This window comes from Brassica oleracea, chromosome C7 (genome assembly GCF_000695525.1).
Source record: "Brassica oleracea var. oleracea cultivar TO1000 chromosome C7, BOL, whole genome shotgun sequence".
Lineage (NCBI taxonomy): Eukaryota > Viridiplantae > Streptophyta > Magnoliopsida > Brassicales > Brassicaceae > Brassica > Brassica oleracea.
Genome location: NC_027754.1, coordinates 12,289,682 through 12,301,418, shown reverse-complemented (window position 1 = coordinate 12,301,418; position 11,737 = coordinate 12,289,682). Strand labels below are relative to the sequence as shown.

General features: G+C 31.9%; 3 protein-coding genes across 4 annotated transcripts; 2 read left to right on the top strand and 1 right to left on the bottom strand.

The window, feature by feature from the left end:
• Positions 1 to 4,487: 4,487 nt before the first annotated feature.
• On the top strand, positions 4,488 to 6,483 carry LOC106303599 (E3 ubiquitin-protein ligase PRT1-like). Of its 2 annotated transcripts, none has more exons than XM_013739885.1 (8): positions 4,488 to 4,635; positions 4,799 to 4,827; positions 4,907 to 5,086; positions 5,177 to 5,254; positions 5,342 to 5,476; positions 5,544 to 5,744; positions 5,831 to 5,955; positions 6,030 to 6,483. In XM_013739885.1, the coding sequence occupies exons 1-8, from the start codon at positions 4,553 to 4,555 to the stop codon at positions 6,312 to 6,314; spliced, it is 1,116 nt and encodes a 371-aa protein (XP_013595339.1). In that variant the 5' UTR covers positions 4,488 to 4,552; the 3' UTR covers positions 6,315 to 6,483. The 2 variants fall into 2 exon arrangements, with proteins under 2 accessions (XP_013595339.1, XP_013595338.1); XM_013739884.1 differs by having other exon boundaries at positions 5,324 to 5,476.
• A 1,066-nt stretch (positions 6,484 to 7,549) lies between these two features.
• Positions 7,550 to 8,743, bottom strand: LOC106304012. Its single transcript, XM_013740382.1, has 4 exons — positions 8,524 to 8,743; positions 8,297 to 8,427; positions 7,983 to 8,080; positions 7,550 to 7,868 (listed from the first exon to the last, which is right to left on the bottom strand). Exons 1-4 carry the CDS (start codon positions 8,696 to 8,698, stop codon positions 7,730 to 7,732), a joined length of 543 nt encoding a protein of 180 aa, XP_013595836.1. The 5' UTR covers positions 8,699 to 8,743; the 3' UTR covers positions 7,550 to 7,729.
• A 151-nt stretch (positions 8,744 to 8,894) lies between these two features.
• Positions 8,895 to 10,419, top strand: LOC106301537 (60S ribosomal protein L13a-2-like). The gene is made up of 4 exons (XM_013737966.1): positions 8,895 to 9,227; positions 9,483 to 9,599; positions 9,690 to 9,777; positions 10,122 to 10,419. The coding sequence occupies exons 1-4, from the start codon at positions 8,956 to 8,958 to the stop codon at positions 10,263 to 10,265; spliced, it is 621 nt and encodes a 206-aa protein (XP_013593420.1). The 5' UTR covers positions 8,895 to 8,955; the 3' UTR covers positions 10,266 to 10,419.
• Positions 10,420 to 11,737: the final 1,318 nt, after the last annotated feature.

Here is an 11,737-nt window from a genome sequence, read left to right as displayed (position 1 = left end):
AAAATATATATTATCTGAAGATAAATGCTTAACACTATATCACATTATTGTTTAATTGAAATTATTTATACTAATACAAACAATAACATATCATTAATATAGACTAAAATGAATTATTTATTTAGTAAGTATAATAAATAAATAAAATTAACAGTAAGTGAAAGAATTTACAGAGCCATTTTACTATAAATATCAATAATATTTTTTTATTATACTCAACTATTTTTATCTCAAAAATATCATCAAAAACAAAAATTGGACCACAACTATAAACAAAAATTAAAATAAATACTATTAACTTAATTTTATAAAAAAATAATTCAACATTCTCAAACGCGGATCAGAATATAGTTTGTATTAAAAAAGAAAATATATGCATTAAAAAAATATACATGCATTGCATCAAAGGTAGGGGTGCATGTTTAGATATCCGTTCGGATTCGGTTCTGGTATGTTCATGCTTCAGGTTATCGGAGATAGAGATTTCTGTCTCATTCGGATATTTATGAATTTTGGTTTGGATACGGCTTGGATCTTTGTGGATTTAGTTCGGTTTAGATATTCATTGGAATTATCAAAAATTCAAAAATCCAAATATCTTTTAAAAACCTCAAATCCAAAAATAAAATAATAAATAAATATAAATTTGAATAAGTATGACAAAATATCTAATCGAAATAGATATTTGCGTAGAGAATCCGTAAATATTTTGGATATTTTAAGTGTTTTGAGTATTTTGACTACTTTTAAATAGTTTTCGACATTTTCAGGTATTTTGGATATTTACGAATATTTTCAGATATTCTAAATTAGATATTAAATCTAAAACTAATAAATATATTATTTTGATTAGTAAGTGAAATATTTGGTTCGAATCAGGTTCAGTTTTGATTCTTGGATTCATCTAATATTTTACCAGCTTCAAGTTACTTTGATATAACTTTTTGTATTAGATTTGGTTTGGTTTTCTGGATCTGGATATTTTGCCCAGCCTTAAAATTGAAAGGTATGTAACAAAAGTTATTTCTTAAGCTTTTTGATAAAGAGAAGGAGGGGAATATAAAGATTCACTAATTAATGTTCTTTATCCTAAACAAGATATGAGCCCGTTGTAACGGTTTTGTTTGATGTTTTAATTTAATAAAAACCATAAAATAATAAATCATTTTATTATAGTTTTATGATTGGTTTTTTGCATATGTTGTTTGAGATTTATTTTATAATTAAAACTCGTGTTCACACATAAGTTCAAGTTAATATTTATTTTTTATAATCATGGTGCATAGATCAATTATTATAAACTTTGTACTTAGGATTAGAAAAAATACTATACCTAAAACTTCAAACTAAACACAATCTGAAATAAAAAAAAAAATTGAATGAAAAGTAAAAAGAAATGAAAGTCAAATACACCAATTGAGTCAATGACAAACTTATACATGTTCTTATGTACTAATTTAATGTTTTATTAAATAAGTCTTTAAAATTTTATTTTGTTATGATTTTTTTAAAGGGAAAAGATTCTATTTTAGAAATCTCTTTTTTATTTACAATTAAAAAAAAATAAAAAATAATATTAAATACTCTTTTACAATTTTGTTTAAGATTTTAGAAAAGAAAAATTACTGTCATATAACTTATTACAATTATCTTCTCTTTAAAATTTAAAAAACAAATTGCTATCAAATAATTATTTTTAGTTATTAATAAATAATATTAAAATTACTATTTTTACAATTCGTATCAATACTAATTTTACACTTCTTTTGTTAATTAAATAATTTTTAGTATCATGTTCATCATCAAATACTCTCTTAAAAATATTATCAAATAAATTTTTGACAATTCTCTTTTGGTTAGGACTTAAAAATATGATACAAATTTCTTTTGAAAAGGAAAACAGCTATCAAATATTATCTTACAGTTTTTAGGATTTTGGAAAAGGAAATTAATATTACATAATCTTTTACAATTATATTTTGTCTAGGATTGAGAAAAATAAATTTCTATCAAATAACTATTTCCAGTTTATATTAACTATTTTTAAAAGTTGTCATTTTTAAAATTCGTTATTCTCAATATCACTAATATTTTTAAAAATTTTCTTTTTAATTAAATAATTGTTACTATCATGTTTATCATTAATTTTATAAGTAAAAAATTACTATTAAATAAAATTTTACAATTCTCTGTGGTCAGGATATAAAAAAAAAGGAAAAAAAAAATATTAGTTGGTTAAGATTAGAAAAGAATTTGTTTTTAAAAATCTCTTTTATTTAGGATTTTAGGAAAATGGAAAGTTATTTTCACATAATGACAGTTTTTATTGATAATTATAAGAAAAATAAGATTATTTTTACATTTTTATTTTATTTAGATCTTTTAAAAATAAAATTAATTATTTTATAATTAGTTTTTCTTTTAGATTTTTATACAACTATTTTATTTTTAATAGAAAAAATTTTGTTTAGTTATTTATATTTTTTTTCTTATACTTACAAACACATATTCATCACATTCACACATACTCATGTACGACAACAACATCAAACTTAAAAGTTATGTTAGTATCAAAGATGTAATAAGGATAATAAAAGGTTGAGTTGTATCAAGAAATTAAAATAAAATACTCAGGTAATACTTTTCATGTAAATACTATTGTGTTTTATAAAAATAATATGTGGAATCTTAAACCTAAATATAGATGTGAAATGTTTGTAGTTATTTTTGGTCATAATTGTTTAATATACAATTATCAATTAAAAAAAAATTAGTTGCTTACTAAAAAATAATAAGAGTACTTTTACAATTTTCTTTTAATGAAGCTTTTAAAAAAGTAATATTATTTATTTAAAAGTTAGTTTTTTTCAAAGAAAATAATAAGAGTACTCTTACAATTCTCATGATTGTTACTAAATTTGTTTTTTCCAATATCACTAATATTTTTACAATTTTTCTTGTTAATTAAATAATTGTTTACATCATGTTTATCAAGGAAAGTATTATTATTAAGTTTAAGAAAATAATAAGAGTACTTTTACAATTCTCATGATTGTTACTAAATTCGTTTTTTCAATGTCACTAATATTTTTACAGTTTTTCTTGCTAAACAATATAATAAAAAATAATAATAATAATAAGACTATTAAATAATATTTATAATTAATTTTTAAGAAAGATCATTTTTATCATTTTAGTATATATATTTTTGACTATGAGATAGTTTAACACATATCACATTTTTAAATATATAACTGACATATGTCACAATCATGTTAATTAGCAATATTGAAGAATCGAACTTTATATAATAAGATAATAATAATAAGACCATTAAATAATATTTATAATCATTTTTAAGAAAAATCATTTTTATTATTTTAGTATATATATTTTTTCATTATGAGATAGTTTAACACATATCACAATTTTAAATATATAACTGACATGCGTCACAATCATGTTAATTATATTTCTATTAAAATTTTAGAAAAAGAAAATTATATTAAATAAATTGTTTTTAAATCTATTTTGTAGGATTTTGAAAAAGGAAAATTTCTAAAACATTACTACTAAATATTTTTTTTTTAAATTTACTATTAAATAATTTTTAAAAGTAATTTTTTTCAAAATTCGTTTTTATTATCTTATAATATATATTTTTAATCATTATATATTAAACACATGTCACAATTTTAAAAGTAAAATTATTATCAAATAAGTTTTTGCAATTATCTTTTTGATTAGGATTTTAAAAAGAAAAATTACTATTAAATAATATTTATAGCTACTTTTTAATATACACATGTCATAATCTTAAAATATATAATTGCCACGTGTCGAGATCATGTTAATCAGCAACTTTGAAGAACAAAACTTTATATAATAAGTTTGCAATTATCTTTTGATTAAGATTTTAAAAAGAAAAATTATTACACTTGTCACAATCTTAAAATATATAATTATCACGTGCAACAATCATGTTAATTAAGAGAACCAAGCTTGGAAGGCAAAAACTAAAGTTAGGCTTGGGATTTTTGTCCGAACCGGACCGAACCGGTTTTTTCGGTTTTTGGTTCGGTTTGATTTTCAATTCGGTTCAATTCGGTATGGTTTTGAAAATTAATTCGGGTTCCGGTTCGGTTTTTTATTTTCAAAAAAAAAAAAATTTTAAAAACCAAAAATATCCGAAAACAACCGAAAATAACCGAATAACCCAAAAATAACCGAAATAACCGAATTTAACCGAAAATATCCAAATATTTTGGAAAAATTATACCAAAATTAACCGAAAATTTAAAATTCGGTTATTTTCGGAAATAAAATTGAAAACCGAAATAAACCGATAACCGAACCGAAATTTCATTCGGTTTATTTCGGAATTGTTTTAAAAAACTTCGGTTTACCGAAAACCGACGGTTCGGTTCGGTTCGGTTTGGGAAAACCGAAGTCGCAGGCCTAACTAAAGTCTTAGGAGGTACGGCGGTTTGATTGATTCTCCAAAAAAAAGCAAAGACATCGCACCGTCACCTTCTCAGATCTCTCTCTATCAATGGATTATATGACGATGATAAAAGACTATGAACCACAGGAAGAAGAAGAAATCTCCGATAAGTTTCTCTGCTGCGTCTGCTTGTAAGTGTTTCGAATTAACAATCATCTGTTTTGTAGATTTCATAGTCGTGTCCTGTAATTGATTTCGTTGTCTTCGAGAAGTTGTATTCCTTTGAGTCAATGATTGTGCAAATACGTTTTTCTGGAAACTAATCGTAAGAAATGGACATTTTGTGTTGCGCAGGGAACTTCTTTACAAACCAATTGTGCTGTGTAAGTTTTGCTTTGACTCTCAAAACAAATCTCTTTCTGTTTGATGTTTTGATGCATTATTCTGGATTGCAAATTGCAGCGTGTGGTCATCTATCGTGTTTCTGGTGCGTACATTGGTCCATGAGTGGCTTGCGCGTGTCTCATTGTCCCATCTGTAGAGACCCTTATCTTCACTTCCCCACTATCTGCCTAAAGCTTCATTTCCTCCTCAAGAAGTTATACCCGATTACCCATAACAAGAGAGAAGCACAACTTCTTAGTGAGTTCTTCTTTGCTTTGAGTGTCACTTTCTCTATGCTGTTGGGTTCAGGTGTAAGTAACTTTTGTTCCTTCAATGTCTTGTTTCCAGAGGATGAACAAGCACGAGCTTGTTTCTCACCTCAGATTGATGAACCAAAGGCTAAGCTTCAGTCTCTAAGTGTCTCTGGTGAGTGTATTTACATATGAGATCCCTCTCTAGTAAACTGTTTTATGCTTATGATTCTATTGTATTTAGATGAGTGCTCTAATACAGAACCCCTAGAAGATGCAAAAACTGTTAACGTTCATGAGAACGGCTTACCTAAGAATGGCATTTCAAAAGATGATTTGCTCTGTTCAGCATGTAAGGAGCTGCTCGTTCGACCTGTGGTTCTCAACTGCGGACATGGTATCATCATCTTCTTTCTTTCTTTCTGAGTTTTCCCCTATTATGTCATGTGTCATCCCTTTTGCAGTGTATTGCGAAGGTTGTGTAGTAGATATGATGGATCGAGAAAGCGAAAAGATCAAATGCAAAGAGTGTCATGTTTGTGACCCGAGAAGATTTCCCAAAGTTTGTTTGGCTCTTGAGCAGTTTTTGGAGGAATACTTTCCTGAAGAATACAGTTCAAGGAGAAGTGGGATTCAGAAAACGCTTGCCCTTGATAGCAAAGGAAGTAAGTTGTTGTTGCTACATTGTGAGAACTCTATGAATCATCTGTGTACACAAGAGATTCATAGTTTTGTAATCATTGATATGTAGATTTTCAAAAGTATTACAAAGAAGGCACATCCTCATCAGACGAAAACAACAACAACAACAGTCTTCCGAGGTGGGCAAACCCTGCCTGTGATGTTCACATCGGAGTTGGTTGTGATTCTTGCGGAGTAAGTACATTGTTGTTATTCTAAACAGAGTTGTTTATAGTTCATTATTCTGAGTGGTGATGTGACATTTGCAGGTGTATCCAATAGAAGGGGAGCGATACAGGTGCATAGACTGCAAGGAGAAAATGGGGTATGACCTTTGCAAAGACTGTTACGAGACTCCTTCTAAAGTTCCCGGGAGATTCAACCAGCAACACACTCCCGACCACAGGTTTGAGCGTGCATCGGTTCGTCAGCTTCTGCTCAATCTCAATTCTATTGGTATCCTCGTCGGCGGACCGATGGTCCATGAAGGCCGTGATGAGAGCGAGGAAGGGCCTCCTGATTCTGATGTGACAACATCATCAAGCCCAGAATGAAATAGCAGTCTAGAGAGAGGGACATGGTGTGTACTTGTTGAAGGTGGTTTGTGATCGTATAGTTTTAAAAAGAAAAATTGTAGTTTTTCAAACTAAGTTCATTTGTTACTCTATGAACGTAAAACGCAAACAAGAAATACAAAACTTTATGTTTTCATTTGGTTGCTCATGTATTTTGTCAAAAAGAAAATAATAATAATCAAAGAACTGAAAATACTTATACCGCACAGACTAGTCTATTTTTTTTTTAACACAGCACAGACTAGTCTAAAAGAGAAGAAGCAACTTTAAAACCGCAGACATGAGGGAGCGTTTGGTTTTTTTTTTATTTAGGGGTCGTGGATAACTTGTTAGATAAGGTAATAATGTAATGTTTAATCTCCCTAATTTGCAAGAAAACAAAAAGTTATAAGTTTTACTGGCAAGATATGTCTATGTTCTCTGAATCATTTCCTCGAGCTTTTTTTTCTTCTGAGTTTGTGGTTCTGTCTAGACACGGACATTTCTGTTCGAATCGGTTATTTCAGGTATTGGGTAGTTTTTTTTTTTTTTTTCTTTTGAAAAGAGAATAGATATAATTGGGTAGTTGATTAAGGGATTTTATATAAATCACTTCCTCAAGCTTTTTTCTCTGAGTTTGTGGTTCGGTTTGTGCCATCTGATTTACTTTAAAAGATATAAACGCTGGTTTCAAGTTCCAAAAGTAGCCCTCCTCTGGACAAAAACGTTAGTCACTCGCAGGCTTTTCAGAACCTATTTTCTTTATCGATAATTCTGTGTAGCAGTTGCTGCTTTTTGTATCTTGGCTCATGTAAATATGTCAGCTCTTTGGATAATTTGTTCATCCGATTCAAAACATGAGATAATGATGTCAATTCTTATTACTACATAAGCCGTAAACACCACCCTGCATATACTGAAATCACATGATCAATTTTTGAAGATGCGTAAACCTTGTTGGTTTTGTCACCCGGAATAATATTTACCAATCAAATTCAAGCCCGGTTGATTCAATACTTTGGTTTTTGGTGGTTGAATCATTCTTTTATACAACATTGTGAAGCAAAACCGTAAGAAAGCAACGATCATGGGAAGAAAAATCTGCATGTTGCAGAGTTTGTTATTCGGACTTTGGGAGAGTCACTTGGTTTATTTGGCCAAAGTACTGCCATGAATTGGTACTGCAATCACTAGTATCATTTCTTAGGGGTTTGTCACGCTTTAAACACATGGAATAATATTTAACCGATCAAGCGGTGCTGATTCAGTATATATTGGTTTTCGTTACTGAACCCGTCTAATAAGCTGTAAAAAGCAAAAAAATCTACGTGTTTAGAATAAGTGCAGCCTTAGATTACAACAGCAAGAGTTTACTAGTCTGTAAGTTACAACACCTGTCTTAAGCTACTAAGCTTTCATGGAGTTGCAGGTCCGCCGGTACTAGTCAAATTTGGCCTGGTTTCTGACATTTCAACTTCATAAACACCTTTGATTTCAGAAGCTTCCATGGCCATACTTGTGATTATTGCCTGTTGGATTGCTTGCACCTCATATCTGCAAAAACAATTTCGATTATACCAATCATATAATTCTTTAATAGGTTCAAACAGCAATTCCATAAAATGGTATATAACACATGGAGGAATCTCAAAGGAAGAAAGTAGTTACTTTGCAACAAGGTTCCTGACAAGTTTGAAGTATATCTTCCAAAAGTGATCTTCCTTTAAGAGACGTGGGCATAACTTAAATCTCAGCTGTGAGAGTTCCTGCAATTGCCAAAAAAAAAAAAAAAAAAAAAAAAAAAAAAAATCTTTTTCAGCTTCGAAAGCTTTCTATAAGATTTAAATCAATGTTACAAAGTTCAGCTTCGAAAGCTTTCTATAAGATTTAACTCAATGTTACTAATCGGTAAAACAAAATCATCTTGAACAGCAAGAACTCGGCAGATTCAAGTCATTGAGACAAAGAGAAGGATCAAAAACCTTGGATTTGGACAAGACGAGAACGGCGTGTCTCTCCTGCCAGTCAGACAAATCCTTCTTCACATTCTCAGAGGAGCTCACTCCATTGTATTCTTCATCTTCTTCCAAAGGATTTACACACGCTTCTTCGTCTACTTTCAGAAACATAATCCCCATATCACTACTGCTTGCTTGTTCACCAATCGAGAAAAAAAAATCATCAAATTGAGACTCGGATTCGAAATTACCGTAGAGAGAGAAGTTCTTAAACGTGTCAATGGTGAAAGATCTGACGTGATCGATCAATTCATCAGTCACTCCTAGCAAATCATCTTCGTTCCTGCTCGATGATCCATTTACAATAGGAAGTTTCCTCTTCTCCTCTCTGAAGAAACTTCGTCGAATCCTCGAAGCTATATTCATTGAAGTCTGTCCTCCGTCTCTGGTGACAGAAGAAGAACCCGAATCCCTTCGAAGAATGACAAGAAACAGAATAAAGTAAAGGTTAAGAGGCTTTTATTGGGCCTAAAAGCTAATTACAAAAGCCCATTAACATTAGGTTTTAGACGAGAAACCCTAATGTTTTCTACTAGCCGCGTCATATATAATCCGCCACTGGGTCTACACTCTTAATCTTTGGGAAGGAGGAAGCAGCCCGAGAGAATCGAATCAATCGAGAGATGGTGTCTGGTTCAGGGATATGCGCAAAGCGCGTCGTGGTCGATGCAAGGCACCACATGTTGGGGCGTCTTGCTTCCATCATCGCTAAGGAGTTGCTCAACGGACAGAGAGTGGTTGTTGTCCGATGTGAGGAGATTTGTCTGTCAGGTGGATTGGTTCGACAGAAGATGAAGTACATGAGGTTTCTCAGGAAGCGCATGAACACTAAGCCTTCTCACGGTCCCATTCACTTCAGGGCTCCCTCTAAGATCTTCTGGCGTACCGTTCGTGGGTTCGTTTTCTTAATCTCTACATTTCTTAGAACTGCTGTTCTTGCTTCTATTGCAAAACTTTAAAATGAAGATCAGTAAATGTATGCAGGACTATAGCAATATCACGTACTAGTATCTTTTTTAGCTATGGCTGCTGCTGTTGAAAATGAATCATTTTGGTGAAGGTTTCTTTATGTAATTTGTCTGTTTTAGAAGTCAACTGTTTGGAAGAGGTGTGAGAGGATGTTTTCAAGTAGTTTGTGATTGTGTAACAGGATGATTCCACACAAGACCAAGCGTGGAGCTGCTGCTCTTGACCGTTTGAAGGTTTTTGAAGGAGTCCCTCCTCCTTACGACAAGGTTAAGAGAATGGTCATTCCTGATGCTCTCAAGTAATATATTCGTGCAACTTTTCTTTTCTTTTTAATAGATAATGCCCAATCTGTTTCAGCTATCAACTGGTTTCATTTTGTATTGCGTAGGGTCTTGAGGCTCCAAGCTGGTCACAAGTACTGCTTATTGGGCCGTCTTTCTTCTGAGGTTGGCTGGAATCACTACGACACCATCAAGGTATGTCCCCTTTTCTGTATACAAAGTTTAGGGAACAAATGTTTCTTAATTTACGATTGTTTTCATAAATATAATATTGAGTTTTGAAGAACCCTATAAGTAGAGAGTTGATGATACATTAAAATATTATGTGGGTCTTTTTAGTAGTACCATGACCAGATATTGTTGGGGTGGTAGGTTTGCATTTTACTGAAACATCTCTTTCATTGTATGAATGCTGAGTTGATAATGTAGTAAAAATGAAGATGGTCTGGTAAATCCTGCGCATGTTCTATTCATTTTTAGTTATGTAGACATCAACTGGAAGAAAATGGGATTTAACCATTTGTATAATGATATTGCAGGAGCTTGAGGTCAAGAGAAAGGAGAGGTCACAAGCTGTGTATGAGCGTAAGAAACAGCTCATCAAGCTCAGGACTAAGGCCGAGAAGGTTGCAGAGGAGAAACTTGGAGCCCAGCTCGATGTTCTTGCACCCATTAAGTACTGAGAATTCGCATCTGTCTTTTGGTTTAATACTTGCTGCGTTTGTGCTCGTCTCGATTCTACCCTTTGAATTTCGGTTTTGCATTTGGTAGCTTGTAAACGTAAAGATTGGAATGTGACATTTTGGTTTTCTGATTGGAGCTTCGTTTTTGTCATTATCACTGTTGACGTATCTCAAATATTTAGTACGAAGATAAAAAATTTATACATGGAAAGATTCTAGTAGATTCCAATACTGTTCTGTTTTAACTTTTGTCTCCGTATAAAAAGACGAAAAAAACTTTTCTCGTTAGAGTTGATTGTAGGAAATGTTGTGAACGAAGGGTTTTTTGAATATTTTGTGTGTATTATTAATCATCAAAAGGGGTTTTTTATATAAAGATTACAAGATAGAGATAAATGGAAAGAGTAATTATCCTAATCTTACATAAAATAGGAAATCTACTAAATACATAAAATAAAAGATAACATCTAATAGGAAAAAGGAAAGATGATTTCCTTTTCTCTATAAGCCGCCTCTCTCTCTTCTGTAGTCGGCTTTCTCTCTCTCTCCTCTTGGACACGGCTGTGGTTGGGCCTGGTTGTGGCCTGATAGGCCATCTCTTCTTGCCTTGGTTAATGGCAATCCACATTGTTCATAACACTCCCCATTGGATGCCATAATCATACATGATTTGTAGTACGCTTAATGTTGCCTCGTTAAAACCTTATCAGGAAAATCCAGTGGGACAAAACCATGGTGAAGGAAAAAGAGTACAACACGCACTACTCCCCCTGATGTGAACCTCGGTATAGGTTCTACATACTACGCATCTTAATGCGTGATCTATCCTGTCTGTGTAGGAAGAGAGTAATCGGCCAGTTTCATTACTGCACCGTAATTAAGACCTCTTAGGTCGTTTCTCATGTCCTTTGACACTGAGTGTCCCGTTTAAAGCATGTGTGTTAAGCAATGTGAACCACATTGTCCTCGGGAATCACATGTTGGTCTTTGCAAAACGTGTTTGCATGTATTCATGATTCAGACGTGATCATCTACTTCTATACTCTTTACTTTTGGTTAACTATGATAACCATTCTGCCATGTTTCAATCTGGTCGATCAATGTCCAGTCCATAGACCACGTCCATACATGTCCACTTATTAATCTTATGAGTGTTCAATGATTATTGCTTTGAGGTTTTATAATCTCTTATCATGGCTCTTCGGCCGAACACACTCTCATGTATCTCACATGTGGACATCAATTTCTTTGCTTTAAGTAATGTCTTATTCCTTGCGTTCATATCTTAATGACCTTAGGTCATAGATCTCATAAGCTTTATGGGCTACAATACTTCTTTGGTATCCGACAGATTAGATGTCTCCTTTTAATCTTATGACAAATCTTTATGGAGCTCATACAGCAGCAGACCATTCTGCTATGCTGGATCCTTAAGGGATCTAATGTCGGATTGCAACCTGATGGTTGATCTT